Source organism: Saccopteryx bilineata, chromosome 3 (assembly GCF_036850765.1).
Source record: "Saccopteryx bilineata isolate mSacBil1 chromosome 3, mSacBil1_pri_phased_curated, whole genome shotgun sequence".
NCBI lineage: Eukaryota > Metazoa > Chordata > Mammalia > Chiroptera > Emballonuridae > Saccopteryx > Saccopteryx bilineata.
In genome coordinates, this window is record NC_089492.1 from 7692177 (window position 1) to 7719536 (window position 27360).

Genomic DNA, 27360 nt, shown 5'->3' on the forward strand with positions numbered 1-27360 from the left:
GCTAACGTTCTGTAAGGAGTACCATTCCCAGGGAACTAAAACCATTTCAAAATCCTTCTGGTCTTCAAGATAGTTTTTCCTTCCCTGTGAAATACTTGATCGACCTGCTGGAGGGCAGGACATGCCCAGTGGAGTCAACTCTTCCCTGATCTCAGCTACGATTGGTTCTGTGGTCCCTGCTCACTGTGCCTCTTCCCCCTACCCTCGCCGTCCCCCTGAGGCACATCTCTCTAACTCCTGGGATGGGATGGCGTCAAAGTGTTCAGATTGCTCAAAAGCCAAGGAAAGGAAGCCAGATGGAGCATGATTTGCTAGCCGGCAGTGCCACCATGCCCTGGCCAAATTTATTCCCACAAATTTGGTACGATGATTCCAAGTCATCCTGCTGAGTCACTATTCGAAATGCTGCTGCTTCATCATACATGGTTATTTAAAATCCCATTAGCCAAAGTCAAAGAAGAGCACTTGCTGAACTGTCTTTCTTCCCCATTAGTCTGTGAACCAGTCACAGGGGAGGGGCGTGTTTTCCTCACCTTGCATTCCTGGGTCCCCGCAATGTGCCTGACACACAGAAAATGACCGTGGAACGAATAAATGAGCCGACGAACGAACGAATGAATAAAAAAGACACATCCACAGGGAGCACCCAGTTAAGTTTCCACTTTGCAGATGGATGGCCTGAGTCTCTTGGATGGTGTCATGTTAGGGGCAAAGCTGGGACCAGAAAGCCTTGCAGGCTTTCTCCGCTGACCTCACTGCCTCGTGCGAAAGGGCTCCGCCTGTGTGTTCTCATGTCGGGGGGTCTCTGAGAGAGTGCCCGTCACATTCCGCTGCCTTCTCTCCCAGGAGGCTGTTCCTGTTGATGCCCCGGTCGCATCCTCTGCCTTCCGCCATGGTCGCGCTTCTCCTCCTAGGTTTGCTGATGGCCCCAGCTGTGGGTGAGTATGGGCATCTTACACCCTATTTCTGGCTTAGGATGTAAGGACTTAACCGGAACACTGGCACGTGCTGTGAAATTTCATCTGATTTGCTCATGACTGTTTTACCCCCTTGCCGATCGAGGGATGGAATGCAAACGTAAATGATAGGCCGTAGGTTTAAGTCGACCGATATGTTTGAGCACGCTGTATAACGCATGAAGGGCGGAGTGGGGGGGGGGGGGGAGAACCAGGGAGACCGGAGGCCAGGTGGCCGGGGAGCACTCTTCTCTCCGCCTGGTAGCATCCTCCCCCCTCCTCATCGTGGCTCTCGGGTCGCTGTCCCTCAGTCTGCGTGTGTCCTTGGAGTGGCTCTCCTGACCCGCAGCGGCTCCTTTCCCCCCTTTGTGGGTGTAGCCCGTGTGAAGGGTGAACACCTGCACCCCCACATTCTAAACTTGGGTCCCACGCCACCAAAGCCTGGTCATGGAAGCAGACCGCCCGGCAGCCGGGGATGATAATCTCAAGCTCCCTCGGAGTCTCGGTTTCAGAGCCGGGTCCTTGCGCTGTGCGGCTTTCTTTCTCGTTTGCACGTTTGTGCCGCTCTCAAACGCCCCAGCTCACCTCTTTCCCACGGCAGTGGGCGGGGCACTGTTGTGGTCGCTGTCACTCTTCACCTAGGCATTGTTCTCTTTCCCTTCCCATATTCCGGTAAACACTGGACCAACCCACTGGTCCCCCCACCCCCCACCTCAAGGCTCCCTCCCAAACCCAATAGTGAGAGTGAGGAACAATGGATCCACAAATATTACTGATGATTTATCTTGACTATGACCCAAGTGAGTGGACAGGACAAGAGATTCATTTGTTGTCCAGAAGCCTGTAAGTCAGAATGACAGTATAACCTCTCTGCTTAGGACACCAAGTCTCCCACCAGGTCCTGACCCTTCCGAGTACCACCCCACACCTTCCTTCCAGGGCTGAGTGGAACAACTCCTTCTAGAAGTTGCTGGGCTTCTACTAATTAATTACCTCTTCCATAGATCTTTTTTTTTTTTTTCTTATTAAAAGATTTTTGTTAAGACTTGGGACCCCCATTGTGAGTGCAACGGGTTTTGTATGTCAGCCCCTCAGGCTTTACCAAGACTTCAACTCAACCTGGTCAAATTCCAGCTCTGTTCTTGACTTGCTTCATTTTTGGTGACAACACTGTGAAATAATTGACCGTCTTTCAGGGCCTTGCCATGGCCGCCCCAGCGCTTTGGGTGTGTGCGCCCGAGGAAGGGCCTCTCCGTGGGGCGTTCTCCGCCCTTGCAGCAGGGCGGGGTGCAGCCTTCGGGCTTGTCCCCTCCGCACAGCCGGGCAGGTGCTGGCCTCCCTCTCCTCTGCACCGGAAGTGGCCCCTGACTTTGAAGGCAGTGGTCGGCCGGTGGGATGGTCGTCGGGTCCGTGTTAGGAGAAGGAGCCAGCCCTGGGCCTTCCACCCACACCGCATGCTCCCCGTGTCCGGGAGCTGTGCCCGGGCGCTCACGTCACCAGCCCACATCCCACAGCGATGCTGGTTCTGACTTCCCGTCGTCCCCTGAGTGTCCGTCTCCTTCCAGAACCTCTGGGGAGGGGGCAGGTTGTGAGCGTTCCTGACTGACCTTCTGGGTACAATATTTAATACTGTGCCATCCCACTTCCAATCCCTAACAGACCTTAACTCCTGCTATCTAGAGATGGCATCCCCTAAGTTTGCTTCACATTTACTAGACTAAGATTCTGTGATTCTCGTGGGCTCCGCTCCTGGGCCCTCTGATGGCGTAGTTCAACCACTGCCTAGGCATCCGTTCACCAAACGGACAGCGACTGAACTTCACTGTGCGCCGTGCTTACCCTCAGTGAGCACCAAGTTTAGTGGGGGAAGCAGTTACAGACACAGGTCACTGCCACCCGAGGCGTCAGCACAGCGAGAGAAGGGAGCCTGGCACCGGCATCGGCGTCGGGAGCACGGGCAGGCGGTCCTCGTGCAGCCCTGGCCGGGGCCCCGGTGGAGCTCGTGAACTCTGAGTGGAGCTTCAATTGTCCGCGAGAGTCAGCAGCACAGGGGTGAGCAGACCACGGGTCTGCACCCCAGGCCTAGGGCACAGCCCGGCCAAGGCAGGGCGACAAGAGGCAGCTTTGGCGTCTAGAAAACAAACGTAAGCTTTTCAGCATGGCAGGAGGTACGGTTCAAGGTAGGAGAGGGTGGCGCCGGCTAGGCCGGGCCAGACCCAGGGAAGCCCGGGGGCGGGGCAGGAGATGCGGCGGCTTCATTGCCAGTCTGCGTTCCATTGTCTCTGAAACGCCGGTGACAACAATACGTGCCTCCCAGCGTCTGGTGGCAGGTGAGGTAAGGAGATGCAGCACAACGAAGCCAGAGGCTGTCACCTCCCGCTGCTAACGGCCGCTGACCGAGTCGGAGTCGGTTTTCTCCTGGTGAAGGCTCTCCTTGTGTGTCCTCTGACCTTCCATCTCCCCCACCCCCGCTGGGCTGTTGAGTGCACCAATCCAGTCCTCCGAGGCAAACCGTGTGAAGTCCAGGGGGGCTTTCTGGGTTGCTAATGAAACTGTGTGGGTGTCGACACCCTGAGAGTAGGGAGGTGTGGGGGGACCAGCACCCCTATTAGCACGTATCAGTGATAGGGTCGTCTCCTAGCTGCACAGGGAGCACCAGCGGCGGGATTAGCTAGGAGCAGGCAACTCTGTACAATGGCTTCTGCGGTATTCTTAGCTGTCGCTGGTACTCTGTTCGTGTCTGAGGCACCAAACATGCCCTCGCAACTGCGTGGGTTCCGGGGTGAGGTTTCAGACGGAGCTGAAGTCCCCAGTCTCCCCCTTGCCGGGAAAGACGGCACTATTTTCTCCAAGGGCCACCACAGGGACCTCGCACATAGCAGGTGCTAGAAAGACACGCAGAGGGCTGACTGTGCGAGCCTCCCAGCTGCCACCCCCCAGCCTCAGCCCACCAGCAGGTGTGGCCGTGTTTGCACCAACCCTGCTTTCTGCCTTATCAGGGAGCCACCCTCTGGACACCCCCCACCGTCCGCAGGAGCTGCCCCCAGGCCTCTCAAAGCATCTCAGTGAGTATTCTTTGAATTTTCCTTAGGAGGCCTAGCTGGGTAGAAAGTTGTGGGGATATTGGCAGAGAGCATGCCCCCTTCTGAGTATACCCTGGAGCCACTTACTGATGTGCCATTCGATAACCTCTCTCTCTACAGTCCGCCCCGATGTCTGAGCCCCCTTTGGTCACTCCTTTGAGACAAAGTGCTAAAAATTCTTGTCAAAAGAGAAACGTAAGCAGGACAGGGCAACCTGGAGGAGGAAGTGACTCGCCTGCCCCCGAGGGTTATAGGGTGACTGTATTTTGGCCAGATGGCACACCAAGCTTCCTAAGGCACAGCAACAATGGACGGAGGATGTGTTACAGTTAGGATCCCTAACACTCCCTGGGGACGGGGATGTGTTCCTGGTGGTGGATTATGACGATTTCTCAGGTAGGTTTTTATACAGATATAGCCAAGGAACGTAATGCACAGGGAACTAGCTGAATGTTAGGCCCAACTTAAAGTTCATTTTCAACCTTTCAGGGAGGTGAGCTGAGTCAACCCAATTCTCTGTGCATGAGCCCCTGCAATCAAAGTAATCAGTCCCACCCAGACCCAAATGGCAGGTGGCCTCTCCCCAAATGGCGTAATTCCCATGGGAAGTGCAATGCCCACCAGGTCTTGAGTAGACCTTGAAACTCACAGGCCACGCTTGGCCCGTGGAAGGATGTAGGCCAGGACACAGTGTGGCAGCAGGCCATGACAGCCACCCCACTTCAGTGACAGCAGCCCTGGCAACAACAACACAGAGACCAGGAGCCCCAGGTCACAGCTCAGGTGCTGGGAATGGGCTCAGGTGGAGCAGCTCTGGGACCCTCCCTAGCCCTGAAGTTTCCTTCTGCATAGAAATCATTATCTTTTTATTTCATTCATTCATTCATTCATTCATTTATTTTAATTTTTGTATTTTTCTGAAGTGAGAAGTGGGGAGGCAGAGAGACAGACTCCTGCATGCGCCTGACCGGGATCCACCCGGCATGCCCACCAGGGGGCGATGCTCTGCCCATCTGGAACGTTGTTCCGTTGCATCTGGAGCCATTCTAGCACCTGAGGCAGAAGCCATGGAGCCGTCCTCAGTACCCGGGCCAACTTTACTCCAATGGAGCCTTGGCTGCAGGAGGGGAAGAGAGATAGAAAGAAAGAAGAGGGGGAAGGGTAGAGAAGCAGATAGGCACTTCTCCTGTGTGTTCTGGCTGGGAATCAAACCCAGGACTTCCACATGGCGGGCTGACGCTCTACCTCTGAGCCAACCGGCCAGGGCAGAATCATTATCTTTAGTCACAACTTCATAGCTATCAGTTTTAGGATGCCCAGAAATGACACACCCAATTGCAAGTCCTCCCACCTGGTATTTATAGTTCATCTATAGTTCCTGCCCGTCCAGGCACCCCTTACCATCTAGGGGTGCTTTTCTATCATTGACTAACGTTGCCTAGTAACACAGATTCTGTTTCATCTCATTAGGTCTCCATGGCAACCTGCAGCTACTAGAAAGTTAGCCCAAAGTCAAGTCTATCCTTAGAGAAAGAGAAAGGGTTTTCCTTACTCTGCACCCAGAGGCTGGACCAGGAAGGGGAGGAACAACGGCTCTGTGACTTGTTTTCTCTTCCTTCCACTTAGACATCACATTCTTCAATGGGATGTTTAAAAATGCGGAAAGTGCGACCGACATTTTTGGTAAGTTGAATCTGAAATTGCTTTTATCTCCCTGGTGTCAGAGCATGACATGTGGGCAGGGGCAGAGAGGGGAGGAATGCAAGGAAATGACCTTGCTCTCTGCCCTCTGGGCTCTCACGGCCTCCCCAGCAAGCTCCAAACACTGAGATCCAGAACCAGGATGCTCTGGTCCAGGCTCTGACCGGAGAAGTGGCACCTTTTGTTGCAGGGTGCCTCACTGAGTCCCGGGGTGACTTTGAGACTTGTTAGGAGGTTCTCGTATACCCTTGACCGAAGAACGGTCCTCTCCTCTAGCGGGGAAGGTCGTCCTCTTCAACCGAGCGCGCAGTTTCGGGAGGGACGCACATGGAGCGGTGAGGGAGGAAGGGGACACCCGCCTAGCCAGCCAGATCAGCCCAACCAACCCTGGCGATCAATGGGGTGACAGATGTCACAGCCAGATTGCCCTCACATCCCCAGGGTGACTTTGTACGTCAGTCCTGACCACACCCTGGCCAGGAAGAAAATGGTGGCCCCATTTTATGGCTGAGGAAACTGAGTCTGAGGAAGTGAGTGCCTTTCCCAAAGCCACACAGCTAGAAAGGAGGAGCTCTTCTGGGAGTCCTGAGCTTAGTCCTCCTACACCGAAGCAATTTTATTTCCTCTCCCCAACTAGTAACTATACCAAAGGCCTAAGAAGCTCAAAGGGTGTCAAGTATTCCACCTACCCATAATGTATCTATCAAGCAAGGATCAATCACTATAATGGTTCTGATCACTGGTTACTAAAATTACTCAAAAATTAGGTTAGACTATGATGGACGTGAGCCGGCAGAGTCTAAACCGCTGTTGGGTTGGACAGTGCTGGGAAGGAGACTGCCCCTGATTGTATACATGACCGAGAGCAGGTGCCCTGTGAGTTTTTGAATGAAAATGCGTGTTCACACATGCGTGTAAACACACACATACACATAATCTTAGCGTGGCTTTTTCCAACAGCATAGAATCACTTCTTCCTGTTTCTGATTAGGACGTGTGGAAATAAAACATGGGGGGGGGCGTTTCAGTGTGGTAGGAAGGAGCTAGAACAGTCATGGGTGGGACTGGTCCACGCAGGCAGCTCCAGATCCGCTCCCAAGCCCCTCCTGGCGGCTCTGTGCCCTTCAATCAGTGTGGTGGGGCCACCCTACGTAGCCCTTCATGGCCCTCCGGTCAGAAAGACAGAGCGTGAAGAAGGGGCGGGTGTGATGTTTAGAGCCAAAACACTGGATTCTGTTTTCTTGCCAATTTTGTTTCCAAGAGTGTTTTTGTTTAGGGCCAGTCATCATCACTGGTGGATGCGTTGGGCACAGCTCTGACGTTCAGTTTCTTTACCTGTGAAATGGAGCTGACAGAATAGCACCTGCCTTGTGGGATTAACCTGAGGTGTATGGGCTAAGAGACCAAGTGACTGCTTTCTCAAGTGTGTTGCCCTACTGTGCCATTTCAGGCACAGTTTCCAGAACATCGTAGGTGGCCCCAACTTATTACTGTCCGTACCCCTTCTCTTCCTGCTCTGCCTTGTAGTCCTCTAGTGCCAGTATCCTATCATGTGGGAGCCATTCAGCAAACTCCCAGTGACTTCAGTAGGGGAGATACTGAGCTATCTCACAGACGCCATCCGACGGAACCAGTATCGGTGCGGCCGCTCCACGCAGGTCTCTGAGACCCAGCAGGCTCTGTCCGTCTCTCTTGCCCCATGGCTACGCTGGGCATGTTGATCTGTCAGCTTCAGGCTTGGGTCCTCATGGTTGCAAGGTGGCTGCTACAGTTCCAGCCAGCCTATCCTCACCCACATTCAAGATCTTCTTACATTCCTTTATTCTTTAAAAGAATTAGGGAAAAAAAAATTTTCCCCCAAAACCTCTAAAAGACTTTCCCTTAAGTTGTTTTGGCCAGACCTGGGTTCCATGCTCAGTTCTAGGCCCTCAGGGATGCATGGGATGACCATGACCCGTTGAGAGTGATCACGGGACATCCCCAGGGACTTAGGGAGGAGGCTCACCTCCCTTGAGTACTGTTTGGTTTTGTTGGTAAGGAAGAAGGGATCATGGCTGTTAGGTGGGCAACCAGCAGGGACCCCAGCTTATATACCCACTTCACTTTGGTGGTCTGGGGACTCAGTAGGTGCTCAGCAGGTTCATGAGGCATCATCAGCTCTGGCTGTAGAGGGTCCCGGGAACGGGGCTCCCTCCTGGATGTGGGGTCCTAGCGCCCGCCCTGCACCCCACCCTCCCGCAGACTGCCTGGGCTCCCACTTCACCTGGCTGCAGGCCGTCTTCACCAACTTCCCCGCGCTGCTCCAGTTCGTCAGCGGCCTGAGGTGTGTGGCTGGCCTCTGCCCCCGAGACCTGGAAGACTACGGCTGTGCCTGCAGGTTTGAGCTGGAAGGGCTGCCCGTGGACGAGGCAGACAGGTGAGCGGATGCCAGGGCAGCCTGTGGCCGTCTGGCTGGTCCCCAGCAGAGCACAGAACCAGAATCTTCCTGGCCTGGGGCCCCAGGCGGGGTCTCCGGTCTATGACTGCCCCTCGGAGTGACTCCTTCCCTCATCTTTAAATCATAGTTCATCTGGGACCTGCGAACGTCCTAAGAAGTTATCAGGATCCTATGTTAAGTTCGATATGCAAAACGTTATTTTACTTTCTCAAAGTGTGGGTCCACCTGGATGCTTATAAAGTGCAGATTCCAGAGACCTGCCCCAGAGCGGTTGACTCAGAGCTCCTCTAGGCAAACCGGGAGTCTGGGTTTTAAGTGAGCTCCCAGTAGACTCTAGAGCATTGGTGGTCAACCTGGTCCCTACCGCCCACTAGGGGGCGCTCCAGCTTTCATGATGGGCAGTAGCGGAGCAACCAAAGTATAAATAAAAAGATAGATTTAACTATAGTAAGTTGTTTTATAAAGATTTATTCTGCCAAACTTAGCGAAAATCCGACATAAAGTACTTGGTAAGTAATTATTATTATATGCTTTAACTTGCTGTAACTCTGCTTTATAAATTTTATAAAGTAAAGTTACTTTCCTACTTTATAAATCACCATTACTGTGGAACCAGTGGGCAGTTAGAAAATTTTACTACTAACAGAGATACAAAAGTGGGCGGTAGGTATAAAAAGGTTGACCACCCCTGCTCTAGAGCATGATAGAACTTGAGAATTATTTTAAATTCAGGGCAGTCCTGGACACCAGGGGTAAAGCAACTATGAAGGTTTCTGTCCAATTTTCAACAAAACAGGTACCAAAATCCAATAATATGTGAATACTGTGCTTAACATAAACAGACTGCTAGCCATGCCTCAGAGAGGTAAAGTGTCCAGAGGGGAATACCAAGGAAATACAAGTGCCCAAGAGAGATGTCCTCTCTCCCTCCATTCCCAGGAAGTGAAGTAAGACCAGACACCGACTCTTCCCCATCAGACTGGCAAACACAAAAGGCTTAGGAGCACCAAGAATTAGCAAGAATAGGCCAGACAGACACTGGTTGCCGGAGGGTGAATTAGGAAAATTGGGTGGACTTGCCCACGAGCCAGTGATTCCAGTCTTCTGTTCCCACGGGCTCCGTGACCTGAGGCCAGCCATTCAACTTCCTTGTGCCCCAATTTCTTCATCTATAAAATGGAGATAATAATAGTGCCTACCTTATAGAACTATTATTTAGGATTAAATGGCCAAATACAAGTTAAGGAGGTAGGGACTTTGCCTGGCTTATTAAGTATTTGAGAGTATTATTTTATTGATTAAGCAAGAGTAACAGTTGCAGTAGGGCTAGAGCCAGAGTAGGAATAGTAACTCATGACAGTAGTGTTAGTAGCAGCAGCAGCAGTGACAGTTACTGTAAGGCTGTAGTGGTGGTGATGATAGTGGTGGTGGTGATGATGGTGGTGATGGTGATGATGGTGGTGATGATGATGATGGTGGTGATGTTGTTGTTGTTGGTGGTGGTGATGGTGATGATGGTGATGATGGTGGTGATGGTGGTGATGGTGATGGTGGTGGTGATGGTTGTGGTGTGGTGGTGATGGTGATGGCGGTGGTGATGATGGTGGTGATGGTGGTGACAGTGATAGTGATGGTGGTGATGATGATGGTGGTAGTGGTGGTAATGGTGATGATGGTGGTAGTGATGATGGTGGTGATGGTGGTGATAATGGTGGTGGTGACAGTGATGGTGGTGATGAAGATGATGGTGGTGAAGGCAGTGATGATGATGGTGGTAGTGGTGGTAATGGTGATGATGGTGATAGTGTGATGGTGATGATGGTGGTGATGATGGTGGTGATGATGGTGGTGATGATGGTGATGGTGATGGTGGTGGTGATGGTTGTGGTGTGGTGGTGATGGTGATGGTGGTGGTGATGGTGGTGGTGGTGATGATGGTGGTGGTGATGATGGTGGTGGTGGTGATGGTGGTGGTGATGATGGTGGTGGTGGTGATGACAATGGTAACAGTGCTGCTAGTAACAGTGGTCATAGTATCTGAAGTAGTATTAATAGTAACAGTGGTGGTAATAGTAGTCATAGCACAACAGCACCAGTACTAGTAGCAGTAGTGGGAGTACTAGTAAAGCTGTAGTAGTAGCAACAGCCACTGTAACCATAGTAACAGCCACAGCAGCAGTAGAATGTAAACAAGACATTGAGCCTAGGTCTCAACTCTGCTCCAAGAACCATGTCCCACCCCACTGGGACCCACATCCAGTGTGAGGGCATGTGTACCCTCATCTACACAGACTCACAGAAGTGGAAAGGGCTCCCCTTTTGACCTCATGAGGCAGCCTGTTGTCTCCCCTGGCATTTCTCCTCTAGGACGCCCTCTGTGAATGCCTTCCCCCTAGCACCAGGGCAACCTCTGGGCTCCCTGGACAGCTGGGCTTACCTTCCTTGTGCCTACCCCATGGGAGACCACAAGAACACAGCCTGCTCCTCCCCCCACATCCTCTAAGGAGGACCCCAGCACAGACCACAGCCCCTGGCCCCTGGAGCTCAATAAATAACTGATTGACTAGGTGGTCAACTTTCAGTTGCTTTTCAGAGATGAAAAATAAATGAATTAATTGGAACATGATATGTCTTTGATTGGCAAGGATTTAGATGGCTTTGGAATTAAAACACAGATCTGTCTCATTTCCAAATCTCTAAGAGAAGGTATAAGTCACCTCGGGACCAAAGGGGCAGTTTTCCATTTCTGAGACTATGAGCAAAGCGACCCCTGGAGCTAGGAGCAGCTCGTTGACATGCAGAAAGGGAGAGGCGGTTCTGTACGGGGCGTGGTGCCAGGGCCACTTCTGGAAACATTTTCCTTTCAGGTCCTCCCTTACCACTTCCTTTAATTATTAAAACACTTTGTAAACCTAGAAGTCAAAGAAATTAAGCTGTAATTCATCACTGTCACCAATGATCAAAGCACTGATGGTGAGAAACGGGCAGAATTGGAGGTCACACTCAATTTCAATTATGTTACACAGTTCAGTTGGCAAGGATGGGGATTTCCAAACTCCTGGAGGACAGGTTATTGCCATCTTGAACTTGCACACCAGATTGCAAAAATAATTGCTATCATTTATTGAGCGCCTACTACATGGCAGGGTTTAAATGGGTGACCTTTTCAGCCCCCCAAATTCCTATGAGCTATGTTGTGTGAGAAACTTAGTAACATACCCAATCTCATCAGCTGCCTGTGTATTCTTTCTTCTTTCCATTGGTCCCCACTGACCTCCTGTGTGCCAGTGCCACCGGACCGTGTTTAGTGTCATCCATGCTCTGTGATCAACCTTAACCCACAGAGCCCCGTGTGTCTCAGTCCCACATATGTGAAGGTTCATAATAACAGCACCTGCTGCACAGGCAATATAAATTAAGTATTGTATGAGAGAGAGAGAGAGAGAGAGAGAGAGAGAGAGAGTGTGTGTGTGTCTGAGTGTACTGAGTCCTTGAAACAGACCACTGCCTGGAACCATCGGAGACACGGGGTGATGGCAGGCTACCTGCCTCCCTTCGTACTTGAACCCACACTCTCCCTCTGACCTTCCCTTCCCCCCACAGCTGCTGCTTCCAGCACCGCAGGTGCTACGAGGAGGCTGCTGAGATGGACTGTCTCCAGGATCCCACCAAGGTTAGCACAGATGTCAACTGCGTCAGCAAGAAGATCACATGTGGTAAGCATCTCTAGGTACCCCGGGGTACTGAGAGGAGAGCTGACTGGTCTACCCTAGTCTGGACTAGGCTGAGGGCTCCCAGTGCTCACGTTCATCATCATCACCACTGACATCTTCGTCGTCTATACGTAGAGCCCCATGCAGCTGGTTCTGTGGCATCTATACCTCGCCCAGTAGTTGTGCATAGAAGGGGGAGGCGCATGGAGCGTTGGCAGTGCCACTTTGGAGCCGCTCTTCATAAGCGCCTGCCGGGTGCCGCGCGCTTTCTACACAGCAACACTGAGCTTCTAAAGAACCCTGTTAGATGGGGAGGGGAGGGTCATCATTCTCAGTTTTCAGACAAGGAGAGGAAGGCTCAGAGAGAGTGAATAACTTGTTCAAAGCCACAGAGCTGCTAAGTGGCAGGGCCAGGGTTGGAATCCAGGTGAGAGAGACTCCTCGGGCCAGCTGACACGGACTGGCCCGGGCCAGGAGCCCCAGGAAGGCGTGAGGGAGGCCTGGGTGTAAACCGCCAGCAGAGACCCACAGTGAACACCCAGAGCACTCACGGGCAGCCTGGGTTTGGGCGGGGCAGGTCCCGAGTGCAGCTCTGGAGTGCGCGTTACCCCTCGGGATTCCAAGTGACAGCTTCAGGCGGCTCTGCCCTCACTCTGTGCACAGAGTCCAGGGACCCTTGCGAGCACCTGCTGTGTACCTGCGACAAGGCGGCCATAGAGTGCTTGGCGCAGTCCACGATCAACTCCTCCCTGAACCTGCTGGACACGGCCTTCTGCCTGGCTCAGCCTTCGGGTAGGACGAGCCTGGCCCTGCCCCCTCGGTGGGGTTGATGGTTGGGGGCCGGAGCTGGGGTGGGAGCCTGGTGTAAGACCCTGGTGCGGGTCCCTGGTGTAAGACCCTGGTGCAGGTCCCTGGTGTAAGACCCTGGTGCGGGTCCCTGGTGTAAGACCCTGTCCCTGGTGTAAGACCCTGTCCCTTGTGTAAGACCCTGGTGCGGGTCCCTGGTGTAAGACCCTGGTGCGGGTCCTTGGTGTAAGACCCTGGTGCGGGTCCCTGGTGTAAGACCCTGGTGCGGGTCCCTTGTATAAGACCCTGGTGCGGGTCCCTGGTGTAAGACCCTGGTGCGGGTCCCTGGTGTAAGACCCTGGTGCGGGTCCCTGGTGTAAGACCCTGTCCCTGGTGTAAGACCCTGTCCCTGGTGTAAGACCCTGGTGTAAGACCCTGGTGCGGGTCCCTGGTGTAAGACCCTGGTGCGGGTCCCTGGTGTAAGACCCTGGTGCGGGTCCCTGGTGTAAGACCCTGTCCCTGGTGTAAGACCCTGGTGCGGGTCCCTGGTGTAAGACCCTGGTGCGGGTCCCTGGTGTAAGACCCTGTCCCTGGTGTAAGACCCTGGTGCGGGTCCCTGGTGTAAGACCCTGTCCCTGGTGTAAGACCCTGGTGCGGGTCCCTGGTGTAAGACCCTGTCCCTGGTGTAAGACCCTGGTGCGGGTCCCTGGTGTAAGACCCTGTCCCTGGTGTAAGACCCTGGTGCGGGTCCCTGGTGTAAGACCCTGGTGCGGGTCCCTGGTGTAAGACCCTGGTGCGGGTCCCTGGTGTAAGACCCTGGTGCGGGTCCCTGGTGTAAGACCCTGGTGCGGGTCCCTGGTGTAAGACCCTGGTGCGGGTCCCTGGTGTAAGACCCTGGTGCGGGTCCCTGGTGTAAGACCCTGTCCCTGGTGTAAGACCCTGGTGTAAGACCCTGGTGCGGGTCCCTGGTGTAAGACCCTGGTGCGGGTCCCTGGTGTAAGACCCTGGTGCGGGTCCCTGGTGTAAGACCCTGTCCCTGGTGTAAGACCCTGGTGCGGGTCCCTGGTGTAAGACCCTGTCCCTGGTGTAAGACCCTGGTGCGGGTCCCTGGTGTAAGACCCTGTCCCTGGTGTAAGACCCTGGTGCGGGTCCCTGGTGTAAGACCCTGTCCCTGGTGTAAGACCCTGGTGCGGGTCCCTGGTGTAACACCCTGTCCCTGGTGTAAGACCCTGGTGCGGGTCCCTGGTGTAAGACCCTGTCCCTGGTGTAAGACCCTGGTGCGGGTCCCTGGTGTAAGACCCTGGTGCGGGTCCCTGGTGTAAGACCCTGGTGCGGGTCCCTGGTGTAAGACCCTGGTGCGGGTCCCTGGTGTAAGACCCTGGTGCGGGTCCCTGGTGTAAGACCCTGGTGCGGGTCCCTGGTGTAAGACCCTGGTGCGGGTCCCTGGTGTAAGACCCTGTCCCTGGTGTAAGACCCTGTCCCTGGTGTAAGACCCTGGTGCGGGTCCCTTGTTTCTGCAGATGCCATGTCCTGCACCTTCTCACATTCCACACCCCCACTGCTCTAAACGGGTTTTCTTTGCAGAGACGACCAGCAAGAGGGAGCTGACAACCCTTCCTCCCAGAGGTAAGGCCTGTGGGGAAGCTGCTCTGACTCAGACTGGAAGGGCCAGACCTCTGATGGGAGCTGGTGGAGACACATGCGATTCACACCTGTTACTCCTTGTTCCCCAGGGCGCCCACGACCTCTCAGTCCCACCAGCACACGCCCCTGGGAGTGGGAAGTTCCAGGTGCACATCCGCCCAGCATCCCTCATTTCCTGAGGGGGGGGGGTTCTTCCTCCGAAATAGTCCTGCAGTGTTTGGTCAAGAGGGAGCTGACGTGGGTGCGCGTGGTGGATTTCTGGGTGTGTGCGCGTGATATCAGTGTGCGCGTGTGCGTGTGGGTGTGATATCAGTGTGCGCGTGTGCGTGTGGGTGTGATATCAGTGTGCGCGTGTGCGTGTGGGTGTGATATCAGTGTGCGCGTGTGCGTGTGGGTGTGATATCAGTGTGCGCGTGTGCGTGTGGGTGTGATATCAGTGTGCGCATGTGCGTGTGGGTGTGCGTTGCATCTGCAGGTGTCCTCGGAGTCCAGCGTTCTTATTTCTCCGCCATCCGGCCCCCCCTTAGAACAGAGGTCTTCTCGAGTCAGGGAACCACACTCCACGGCCACAGTCCTCTGGGGTCTGCAGCCCCTTCCCGGGCACGGCCTGCGTCCGACAGTGTCACCTTCTCCACCGGAACCGGAGCCAGCTGGAGCCCCTTCCTGAGCTGGGGCCTGGCTGGGCAGCCCCGTGTTCCGGGGGGTGTACGGAAGCAGGGACTCCGACACCAGGAGGAACAATCCTTCCCCGACAGCTCCTCGCACACCCCCCCTCTTCCCTCCGTCCCGCAGTCCCCAAAACCTGGCCTTCTTGGTTGAGAAACCTTGGAACTTGGTGTGGACACTGTATCCGTCACTCACTGCTGTTGGGGGAACTTTTTCTCTTTCCAGTGGAACCAGTGGAGCCCACAGACCCCAGCCTGGTGGCCCTCTCAGGAGAAGGTGAGCTCAGAATCAGGCGTGTGCCCCAGATGCCCTCATTTTGATTGTAGCGTCGGACTCCATGCTGGAATTACCTCCCCTCCAGGGCCCCCTGTCCGGGCCTGCAAGGGGTCAGTTCAAGCACATTCCGGAACCACCCCTCGTTCCTCCTGGCCCCAACCTCTACTTGCTCATTTTTCTCCCACACACCGACTCCCACCTCAGTGGGAGTGTCAGGTAAAATGTGGAACGCCCACCCTCGACCATCTGAAGTTGAACTTAGGATGAACAAGAGATACTTTTGAGTATTAGTAGATCCCATTCAAATTCTGGGACATACTTATGCTAAGAAAGTACGTGTTATACATCTGAAATCCAAATTCAGCTGGGCGTCTTCTGTACTTCTCACAAAAGTTAGAAGATATTTTATCATTTCGTGTTCATTGCAAAATATCCCCTAAGTTTTGTGAGCAGTATATTTTTATTTGTTAAATCTGGCAACCCTACACCCCAAGGAGATCACCGGGCACAGCCATCTCCCTAGAGGGTTGTCTATTTCTCTCCACTGCTGCTGCTGCTGCTACAGGGAAGACAGAAGTGGCGGCTCGTGGCGTGGCTCGACCCCAGTCATGTCCATGTCCACGTCCAAGGGCATCTATCTCACCCTCCGTAGCTCCCGGGCTGCCTGTGCCGTGGGGTCCAGGCGTAGAGGAGAGAGTCAACAGCATTCACGCCACACCGAAGCAACACCCTGTGCCCTCCACTCCTGGAGACTCCATTCTAAATTAAGGATATGCCACGAACTTCATGGTCCCACCCGGCAATCCCAAAATAATCCCCAATTGGTAACATTTTTCCACTGTCTTCAGCCTGAACCATCATCGCCCTCTTGTCCATGAACTGAGGAGACGGGCAAAAAAAACCAGGTTCCTCAAGGAGGTTAGGGTCTAACTGGAGGAAGAGCGTGATACACACACCCTTGCCCCTGACACACACCCCCTCACACCTTGACACTGTGCACAAGTGCCTGAATGCAGCAGCAAAACTCAACCGCAGTTGCAGGTGGGACAGTGTGTGTTGCCACCGTCCTGTGACGCAGCGATCAGGTGTTGGAGTCGGGCATGTTGGGATACAGTCCTGGCTCTCCCACGTCCCTACTGTGTGACTTTGGGAGAGTGGTTTAAGCTCTCCAAGCTTCAGCGTCTTTATTTGCATAAAGCCGGAGTCTGCAAACTTTCTGTAAAGAGCCAGACAGTAAATATTTTAGACCTAGGATCATGGTCACAATGACGCAACTCTGCCGTGATAGCAGGGAAGCAGCTGGAGACAATCTGTAACTGGATGGTGATGGCTGTGTATCAATAAAACTTTATTTACAGACACCAAAGCCAAGGGCCAGACCATAGTTTGCCAACCCCTGGAAAGGGATGATTACACCTGCCTTTTAGGGTGACGGAGGACTAAATGAGAGTGATCCTGGGAAGGTTCTGGGCCAGCATCTTCTTCCAGAAATTCTGGTGCAACTGCAAAACACGGCACATCCCATCAAATCACACGCAGGACACCGGATGACTTGCTTAAAATATGCCATCTCATTTAGTGCTCACACAACCTTTTGAAGTCAGTGCAATAACCTTCATGTTGAGATGGGAACTTGAGATGGAGGAAGAAGTTGTCTGAGACACGGAGCTGAGTGGTAGAGCTGGGGTTTGAGGCCTCCGGTGGGCCCTTCCTTCTAGAATAATCTCCCTCTTAAGCTGCCTTCCCCCCAGGACCTGATCCAATCAGGGTAAATACTGGCTCTTTCTCTCATTTGCTGGCTTCTTGGCCTGAACCCAGCAGTGACCCAAATCGGGCCCCTCGTCCCCTGAATCGGAACTGAACCGAGCACTGATGTGCAGACATACATACTCCCTGACCAGACAACCACGGGCCTTCTCTCCTCAGTCCCTCAACTCCCGACCCCGTTTTGTTTACAGGGGATGCTGGCCTGGCTGAGGTGCTGGGCTGGACTGATAATTGATCATTTATTGATCACTGGGTGGCTTCTCTTCACAGTGTCTGCTGACACCGGAGCTGACCGACTGACCACTCTCTCCAGGACAAGTAAGCAAAGGGGACTCAGAGGACAGAGTGGAATCCAGCTGGGAAATGTCATCAAAGGAAATATTTGTTTAGTTTAGTGACCTCTTTTTGATGGGGCCCAGAGGAAATACTACGTTTTGCAGATAATGAAGGAAACTGAGGCTCTTGGGGACTGAAAGTTCCAGGTCATTTAGCAAGTGATTTGTTGGACTGGCTTCTACCCCAGACTTGGGGCCCTGAGTTTTGTTTTCCTTCCATTATACAAGAGCGACTCACAGAGGAGAGCCCCTTCCCTAGAAATGTGTAAGCCGAGGAGTCCTCAGAGGAAGTAACCTAACCATTTACTCTGCTTGAGGTGATTAATACCCACGGCAACTTCATTAATATGTATAATCACTGATAGTAACTTCTTACTCATTACTAAAAATGGCTCAAGGGCCGCGGCCGTGCCCCTGTGGAGGACCTCCCCGCGCCGGCATGTTTCCGGGCCCTCCACGCAGCCGCGACCATCTCTCGCTCTTTCCGAGCCCTCCACGCAGCCGTGACCATCTCTCGCTCTTTCCGAGCCCTCCACGCAGCCGTGACCATCTCTCGCTCTTTGGGTTTCCGCCAGCAGTGAGGCCGTGCCTAGCATCGTGCTTCACAGGGTCAGCAGGTGGCCTGGGTTTGCATTCTGCCACCTCCTAGCCCCTGTGACCTTGAACAAGTGACCTCACTTTTCCACATGTCACCTTCCCCTTCACGGAATGAGGGTGAGCATTTTATTAAGTCAGGTGTTGTTTCTGAGTTAATCTGAGCCAAGCCTTTAGTGTTGTGTCTGGCCTGTAGCAAGCCTCTGTCCATCCAGGTGGCTGTAACAAGCTCCACAGACCGGGTGGCTTGTAAACAGCAGAATGCATTTCTCGCAGTCACGGAGGCTGGAAGTCCGAGACCAAGGCACCAGCAGACACAGTCTCTGGTTGGAAGGACCCTCTTCCTGACTCACGGAGAGCTGTCTTCCTGCCATGTCCTCACACGGTGGAAGGGACCAGGGAGCTCTCCGGGACCCCTTTATAAGGGCACTCATCCCATTCATGAGGGCCCCACCCTCATGACCTAACCACCTCCCACCAGCACATTAGGGGCTGGGATTCCAGCACGTGGACCTGGAGGAGCACAACCTTCAGTGTGGAGCATAGTATGGGACTAATTACTGTTTAAAAAACAACACACTCATTTCACAGAGAAACGGGAGGCTCTGTAGCCTTCCTGGGCCACGTGGCAAGCAAAGGGACTCCCACAGTTCTTCTGCCACATTCTGTCTGTCCAAAAAGCACATAATGTCAACAGACTCACCTGCAGCTGAGTTTTCCAGCAACTGTGTGTACGTGTGTGTGCGTGTGTGTGTGCGTGTGTGTGCATGTGTATGTGTGTTGGTGCAGTGGGGAACCTGTGCCTTTTTGTTTTTTGGCTCAGTAGTGACCTCGTCATCACCAGCTCCCCCGGGGAGGCGACAGGGACAGACAGAGACCAGGTGGGAGCCACCTCTGGAGAAGTTGGTGGGGCAGGCAGGGCTGACACTCACCCTGTGTCTCTCTTTTGGGGGCAGAGCCTCTGCAAGACCAGGAAGGCACCAAAGCCGTGAGGACCACGACCCCTCCAGGTGAGCACACTCGGCTTCTCCCACCTGTGAATGTGTCGGTGCCCCCTCTACATTGATCAAACCAGGGTGTTCCAAAGACACTTTGGTGAAAAGACACCACACTCAGAATGGAAGAAATCTGGAAGCCCCCGAAGAACAGAGAAATGGAATTCAAGATTGAGCCACTCGTAGAAAGAAATGGAGGCTTTGTGACTAAGGAGATGCCTTGAAAAAAAATGCAGAAGGCTCTATTTTACTTTCTATGTACGTCACCTGCAATCTCACATTCTGAAGAGAGCCGCTTTTAATATTTGAAGATACTTTCTTCCAGTCTCCCCCGAGCATATCCGTGAAGACTCCCAAGCTTTCCCCAGCGCTCGGAGCCGATCTGGGAGTCATGCTTCCTCCGTGTGGACCAGACCGGGCTGGAGGTGTGGCCTGTGGGCTGGACACCTGGCAGCCTCCAGCTAAGAAGGCCGGTGGGGCCGATGACAGAGGAGAGCACAGGGCACCCAGACAGTGCCAGGGAGCCCGGGTGAGGGAGGCAGGGCCGGGCCCCAGCCACCCTGCTGGCCACGGTGGGGACCCTGAGGTCCATTCTCAGCGTGACGAGGGGCTGATGCAGTGTTTTGAACAGTTTTGCTTGCCCACATTGTTGTGGATCATGAGTTGGCTTAATTTCCCCATCAGCCCAGCCTCTTCACCTGTTAACACGATCACCTGGATTGTTGTGAAGCGTGTTAAAGCAGTGAGTGGCCCCGTCTGCTTTTCTCCATTCCCCCACCGTGGTTGAAGTACAGAGCACTGCAGACGACGGTGGGTGTGGTGGTCGTCAGGGCTAGCGGCAGGGGTGTGGTTGTGTTTATTATTTTTTTTGATGGGGAGGTAGTTTCATTTTTAATTTTATGGGCTCTCTCCCCCCTTTTTATGCTGATCCAATTGCATTGGTTAAAAACAGCTAACCAGTTCTTTACGAATAGGCTCTCTGGCCAAGTCTCTCTTTCTGCAGATGCTGTCAATGGACAAGCATGATGGTTTGAGCCAAAATGGAAACACAAAACAAACATCACAGCCCTCACGAATAACACGGTGACTTTAGTTATCCAGTGTAAACTCCTCCCTTCCAGAAAAAGCTTGTGACCATTCATTATGTACGGCTTGTTTGAAAACTTCTAGAAAACTTAGGTTTTAGTAAAATATTTTTTTGTTATTCTAAAATAAAAGAAAAACAGCCCACTCTGATGGGGCTTTCTCGGCAGGTGCATGACAGCAAACACACAGTGAACACGACACAGAGAGAGGCCTGAGCAGCGATGGTCCTCTTCCAGAAGATGCCTTGCAGAGGGTCTGGCCCAGGCTCCTGCCAGTTTCCAGGTTGTCATAGAAAGCTGGGCAGCCAGGTAGCACTCCTGGATGCCCGAGACTCTGCTCTGATGTCTGCAGACCCAGTCTGCGGACACTGTCCTCGTGCCTGGGGTTCTGAAAGACCCACCTGCCTTTGGCCTGGACCTTGTGCGCATCTGCAAATCTCTTCTCAGGCCACTTCCTGAATCTGGACTGTCAAGTTGTGTCTTTTCAGGGTCTGCAGAGATTGTGGCCACAGCTAGAGGCGTGACCGTTGTCCCCGTCGGCATCAAATCCCAGGGGTTGGCTGTGTCGGCCATCAAAAGTGGTCCTGAGGAGACCACTGGGAAAGGTGAGCTGAAACTGCCAGGTGGAGGGGAGTCTGCTCGCCCCCCAAGCCCTCCCGCTAGGGGACTCACACACCGCTGTATCTCACTGTGACTTTGCCACCTCGGTGTGCCTGGAAGGCGCCATCCCTTGCCCATGTTAGAGGGGAGGGACTTGCCTGCAGGCTCGGGGCTGCGGGGAGGCTGGGTCCTGGAAAGGAGCCTCCGCTCAGTGCCTGGAACGAAAGGGCCCGGCACTGTCCACACCTGATTTCTTGAAAAGAATGAAACGCGTGGGTCTTAGCCATCCTCCCCTCGGCTCTCCTCCCTCGGGGCGCCTTACCGAAGGGCCTGCGCGTGCGCGGAGCCACACGCAGAGGACTGCGGTGCTGTCTGGGCACTTCCACGGTGTGGTGTGCGGAGCAGAGCTGTGGACGCAGCTGCACCCGAGGGAGGCGGGGCCAGAGATTCACCGCAAGAACTCCAGCTTCCTAGTTATTCCCCATGGGATCCACGAAGATGGGGTTTGCACAGGAGAGGTGGAGGGGAATAGGGTGGGAATGGAGAGAGAGTAAGAGAGTAAGAGAGAGAGAGGCATAGAGGCAGGCAGAGACAGAGGCAGAAAATCCAGGCTCTGAGGGACTAGCCCCACCAGGTGTGCTAACCTGAGGGAGCTGGACAGCCCAGAGGACAGCAGAGTCCCCAGGATGCTGGGTCCCACCAGTCAGTAATAAAATGTGGCCCGAAGACCGTCTTAGGTCCTGATGTGTCCCTGTGCCAAGGGGCAGGAGCCTGGGTGGAGCAGGAGCCCGTGAGAAAGGCTTCTCTCTGAAAGACCAGGCCCCCCAGACAGGCCACAAGTCCCCCAGAGGAATGGTGACAGGAGGCAAGGACACAGGTTCCCGGTGCGATCTACGGCCGTGGGCCACCCTGCCCTTCCCCTGTGGACGCCGTCCTGAGACTCCTGGCTCTCCTGAGTCCCCGTCTCTCATCAGCTTGTGACAGGCTCACCTTCCTGCACCTGGGGAGTGGGGACGCCACCCAGGCGATGCCGCAGCTGGGAGAGATGCTCTTCTGTCTGACCTCCCGGTGCCCGGCAGAGTTTGAATCTTACGGCTGTTACTGTGGACAAGAAGGACGAGGCGAACCGAGGGACGCCCTGGACAGGTAGGGACTCCGCCGCCCGCAGTGAGAGGTGGCAACGCCCCTCGACCGTGGCCACCCCGAGACTGCAGCGAGAGCGCCCACTAGCAGCACCGCACACGGGAGGCTCCGAGCCATCCCAGGCCCATCGTCGGGGTGAGCCCCAGGCTCAGGCTGGTCGGAGGTCACGCACTGAGCGGCGGAACCACACAGACCCCGGTCGTTTGTTTGGGAGTCTAGAGTTCGACCCCAAATACTTCCAGCCGCCCCGGAAGCCCTGAGCAAGCACACGCGGTGTGTGTGTGTGAGAGCCAGCCTTACACACACGGAGGGAAGGCACTGGCTTCTCACCACGAGCGCTAGAGGGCGCACCTGGGGCAGCGGGGAGCGCGGGCACGGAGGGCTTGTCCGAGGGCGCACCTGGGCAGCAGGGAGCGCGGACACCGAGGGCTTGTCCGAGGGCGCACCTGGGGCGGCGGGGAGCGCGGGCACCGAGGGCTTGTCCGAGGGCGCACCTGGGGCGGCGGGGAGCGCGGGCACGGAGGGCTTGTCCGAGGGCGCACCTGGGCAGCAGGGAGCGCGGACACCGAGGGCTTGTCCGAGGGCGCACCTGGGGCGGCGGGGAGCGCGGGCACCGAGGGCTTGTCCGAGGGCGCACCTGGGCAGCGGGGAGCGCGGGCACGGAGGGCTTGTCCGAGGGCGCACCTGGGCAGCAGGGAGTGCGGACACCGAGGGCTTCTCCGAGGGCGCACCTGGGGCGGCGGGGAGCGCGGGCACGGAGGGCTTCTCCTTGGTCGCAGGTGCTGCTTGTCTCATCACTGCTGCCTGCGGCAGGTGAGGCGGCTGGGCTGCCCGCTCGAGAAGCTGCCGCGGTCCCCGGTGCTGTGCGCGGACGGGGCGCCCAAGTGTAAGTACTGAGGCCCTGCAGGGGGGGGTCTAAAGCCGGTGTGGACTGAGTGCGCACAGGCGCGGTTCTGAGCCCTTGCTGTGTGTTAGAGGAGTTCAACCTCACAGCCCTCAAGGACACTGCACGAGGGGTCTCCCCAGGTTACAGGGGTGGGGGCTGAGGTCCAAGGTCACACAGGTGGAAGTCAGCGCTGGAGCTGGGATAGGGACCTTGAGACCACACTGCCAGGCAAGGCAGCTCTTTTCCTGAGGAGAACCCTGTTCCCCAGTGAGGTCTTCCGAGGGTCCCCAGGAAGGAGGGCAGTGGCTCTGGCTGACGGGACAGGTGGGCCTGCAGCTCTGTTCTTTATCCTGGAAGCTGGAGGCTCTTCTGTGGCCATTCAGGGCCTCAGGCGGGGACGCTGGAAACTGCCACACCACTCCAAGCATCATCACTCTTTTTTTTGCAAGAGAGATAGAGACAGAGAGAGGGACAGATAGGGACAGACCGAAGTGAGAGAGATGAGAAGCATCAATTCTTCGTTGCAGCACCTTAGTTGTTCATTGATTGATTTCTCATAAGTGCCTTGACGGGGGGGGGGGTGGGGGTGGGGTGGCTACAGCAGACCGAGTGACCCCTTGCTCAAGCCAGCGACCTTTGGGCTCAAGCTGGTGAGCACAGCACATGGAGGCTTGCTTTAGTAGTAGCACTGGCTTCATCTACACTCTCTGGCTTCACTTCCCCTTCCGGGGATGCTTTCCCAGCTGCTTTGCAGTTTAAAGGAAATGCTCTTCGTAGCATTTCTCAGGAGTCTGGCGAGGGTGGGTCCTCATCTGCGGCCCTCAGTCCCCCCCCTCATCCTTCCTCTGCCACTGCATGCGCCTCCATGCCGCTCTGCCTTGTGGGGTCACGTGGGCTTCATTTCCCGAAGCTCGTGCTTACCTGTCACTGATCATTCCGTCACTCACGCATTCCCTCAATTTTCACTTATCCAACAAACTTCCCTCAGAACTAGGAAAACAGTGAGCATGCCTGATCCCTGCCTCAAAGCCCTCAGAGCCTGGAGGGAGGAGACAAGCCAGTGACTTTTCTAGTCTCATGTCCTAAGTGCCCACAGGCGGGACAGGTGTCTGGGAATGTGGGTGAGGGGGTTTGAGTCTGCAGACTATGGCGTGAGGATGGGGGAATTGGGGAGAAGTCAGATGAGGAAGTGAGGTGAGATCTGAACAGGTTTCCAATAAACCAGAAAAGGGAAAACTAGAAAAATCATAGCATTTGGGGGCGTAGGGTCAGCATACGGTTCTGCATTGCTAGCAGGCAATGCGAGGCTGGGGGGACTGTGGAAGTGCAAACTGAGGCGGGGGGGGGGGGGAGGTACCAGGTCATGAGCCCAAGACTGCCACACTGACATTCAGTTGGTCGGTGTGATGATGATTGATCTGGTGGATGAATACTTCATGGCAGGATCAGATGCACAAAATGCAGCAGACCAGATACATCTTTGAAAACTACAGATGACAAGGATAATATATGCAGGATGCACATCTACATCTAAGCACCTTGGAACCCATTACTCTATGAGTCACACAGATGCGTGCCCACACCCACTGCATGCAGCTAAAACTTTGAAGGAATATTGGGAAGCTTTCTTCTATTAATGCAGATCCATCCCTACACCCACTGCATGCAGCTAAAACTTTGAAGGACTATTGCAGCATGGCCACATCTAGCAAATCAAAATACAAATAGCAAAAGACCCTGGCCAGTTGGCTCAATGGCAGAGTGTCAGCCTGGCATATGGATGTCCTGGGTTTGAGTCCCAGTCAGGGCACACAGCACCCATCTGCTTCTCCCTCCCCTTCCCCTCTCACTTCTCTCTCTTTCTCCTCCCCTCCTGCAGCCATAGCTCAATTAGAGTGAATTGGCCCCAGGTGCTGAGGATGGCGACATGGCCTCTGCCTCAGGTGCTAGAATGGCTCTGGTTGCAACAGAGCAAGGGCCCCAGATGGGCAGAGCATTGCCCCCTGGTGGGCATGCTGGGTGGATCCTGGTCCGGGGCATGCAGGAGTCTGATTCTGCCTCCCCTCCTCTCACTAAAAAAAAAAAAGAAAAAAAAAAAAAGAAAAAAAAAAGAAAAAAATTCTGTGATAGAAACGTCAGGTGGGATAAGTCAGGTGGGATAAGCATGCAGGAAGGGTGCTCCATTTACCCCGGGGCTCGGGGGAGCTCTCTGGAGCAGGAGCAGGGGGTGCCCAGGGGACTCATGACCAGGTCGGAGTTCGCCAGGAGAAGGCTGAGAATATTTCCAGGAGCAGAATGTGGGTATGCTGGACGCCGAGAGGTTCACGATGTGGGGGGTGGGGAGGCTAGGGGTGAAGGGGCTGTCAGGCCCCCATGGAGGGCTTCAGTTGCCATGGTGCCACGTCTCATGGCTGCTCCCCTGTTGTCACCCTCCACCCGAAGGTATGGGGCAGAGCCTGTGCGCAAAGCTGCTGTGTGCCTGTGACCAGACCGCAGCCGAGTGCGTGGCCTCGGCCTCCTTTAACCAGAGCCTCAAGGCGTCAAGCAGACAAGAGTGCCCGGGCAGCCAGCCGCCCTGCGAGGACGGCCTGCAGGGGGCGCCCTCAGCCTCCTCCCTCAGCTCCAGCTCCGAGGAGAGCAGCGAGGAGGCCGGGCCCGACACTGCACACCAGAGGAGAGCCAGATCTCCCGGGAAGTCACTTGGTCCCGCGGGGGCCAGGCCACAACGTGGCCCCGGATAGAGCCCCGGAGAAAACGACGAGCACACCATTGTTCCGTTTCTCCCATTACCCTTAACGTCTTTGGGTCTCAGTCTCCTTGTTGGTCCTCTTTTGAGCGGAGGCTGAAAGGGATAGAGGCCCGAGGCCCTTGCACACAGGTGCTGTGACATCTGTCAGCTGCACGTGCATGTGCATTTGGAGAAGGCAGACCAGGTGTGGTTCTTCCCGTAGTGCACGATGAGGCCCAATAAATATTCCAGTCGGTTTGTCTTTTTTAGTTTTATGTGTTTTTGAGAAATGTGGTAGATGCTGGCGCATGAATAGATAGCTAAGGTGAGATTAGATAGAGACAATGAAGTTAAAAAAGTCTTTACTCCCTCATCACGGGAAGCTTTCTTCTATTAAAAAAAATACACACACACACACAAACACACACACACACACACACACATACACACACACACACACACACATGGCCCTGGCCAGTTGGCTCAGCAGTAGAGCGTTGGCTGGGCGTGTAGAAGTACTGGGTTTGATTCCCGGCCAGGACACACAGGAGAAGCGCCCATCTGCTTCTCCACCCTTCCCCTTCTCCTTTCTCTCTCTCTCTCTCTCTTTCTTCCCCTCCTGCAGCCAAGGCTCCATTGGAGCAAAGCTGGCCTGGGTGCTGAGGATGGTTCCATGGCCTGTACCTCAGGTGCTAGAATGACTCCAGTTGCAACAGAACAATGACCCGGATGGACAGAGCATCACCCCCTGGTGGGCATGCCGGGTGGATCCCGGTCGGGCGCATGCGGGAGTTTCTCTGTCTCCCTGCTTCTCACTTCAGAAAAAATAGAAAAAAATAAAATGAGGGAGTTTAAGTAGTTGGTCTTTGGAGATCACCTATAAGTCACCAATAACCCACCAAAGATGATGCCAAGGACTGAGACAAGAACTTTTTCCAGATGTGCCCTAAATATGCACTTGCCATTCTAGTTATTAGGAGAGGGACCACAGTCACCTTGGAGATCTGCTGCTCATCCTGTCTTGGGTCCCGGAATTGTTTTAAAATTAGGATTTATCCCAGTGCCTGGAAAGTCAGGAAATGCAAATGCCCACTCTGACACCTGTAAATTAATACTATGGTAATTGTAAAAAACTGAAGCCAAATCCACCCACCCTCTACTTGAGATCTGTGTACCAGGCAAAAGGTGTCGTGTCACCAGAGGTCCTAAAATCTCCCATCTTTAAAAATCCCTGTCTTGACTCAGTGAGCAAGATGGGGGAAATCTGAAATGATAAAAATCTGATGCTTCTAGATTTAGTCTGTCCTCACTGCAGATTCACTGGTGCCAGGCTGGGCAGCTCTGCCTGCTCCATGACGTCTAGTCCCCGCCTCTTAGTCTAGGCACAGCTGACGCCCAGCGCCCCACAGGCTTGGGTCCACCACCCTCGTGGGGGCGGGGCCTGCACTTCCCCACTTCTGGCCCCTGACACGGGGTGTCTTTGAGAATGAGGCCGGGGCCCTGGGACACCACTCCGTACTCCCACACACACTCCAGAAACACTGGCAGTTCATGCCAATAGGGTCTTGACCATGAATAGAAGCCGAAGGACACATGCTTCCCTGACTTCTGTCACTCGAGTGGATGGCTCTGAGGTCACCTCAGGAGACGCCTTATACCAGAGAGTAGGCTGGATCTCGGGCCACCCAGTGATGGCCAATCATAAATGGATCCTCTTAAAGCACTTTTCCTCCTTCCACTTCGGTGGCTCCCTGAGGTCCCCACACCCCAGAGCAATCCCTGCCTGTGAGCCCTGGGCTCGGCTCTGCTTTAGGAGAACCGGGACCCAGACAGTGGCGCCCGCACAGGCTGCCTCCCAGTGGCAGGGAAGGGCACACAGGGCAGAGCTAAGACCCAGGGTTTGGTGCTCCAGCTTTTTCGTGCATTTGAACTTGGTACTTGAGATCCATAATTTATCAAATGAGA

The 27360-nt window shown here is 54.5% G+C and overlaps 1 protein-coding gene across 1 annotated transcript; it reads left to right on the top strand.

The window, feature by feature from the left end:
* The first annotated feature begins 886 nt into the window (after positions 1–886).
* On the top strand, positions 887–25408 carry OC90 (otoconin 90). Its single transcript, XM_066266385.1, has 14 exons — positions 887–938; positions 3956–4021; positions 5666–5722; positions 7982–8156; positions 11781–11893; positions 12554–12682; positions 14261–14302; positions 15212–15262; positions 17300–17347; positions 18915–18968; positions 20527–20643; positions 21613–21784; positions 22561–22667; positions 25110–25408. The coding sequence occupies exons 1-14, from the start codon at positions 893–895 to the stop codon at positions 25406–25408; spliced, it is 1476 nt and encodes a 491-aa protein (XP_066122482.1). The 5' UTR covers positions 887–892.
* Positions 25409–27360: the final 1952 nt, after the last annotated feature.

Excerpts from the sequence above, each read along its gene's own strand:
- OC90 (XM_066266385.1), top strand. The coding sequence starts at position 893 with ATGGTCGCGCTTCTCCTCCTAGGTTTGCTGATGGCCCCAGCTGTGG. Across the intron at positions 15,263-17,299 it reads GGTGGCCCTCTCAGGAGAAG|TGTCTGCTGACACCGGAGCT; the intron begins GTGAGCTCAGAA and ends TTCTCTTCACAG. Across the intron at positions 20,644-21,612 it reads TGAGGAGACCACTGGGAAAG|CTTGTGACAGGCTCACCTTC; the intron begins GTGAGCTGAAAC and ends GTCTCTCATCAG.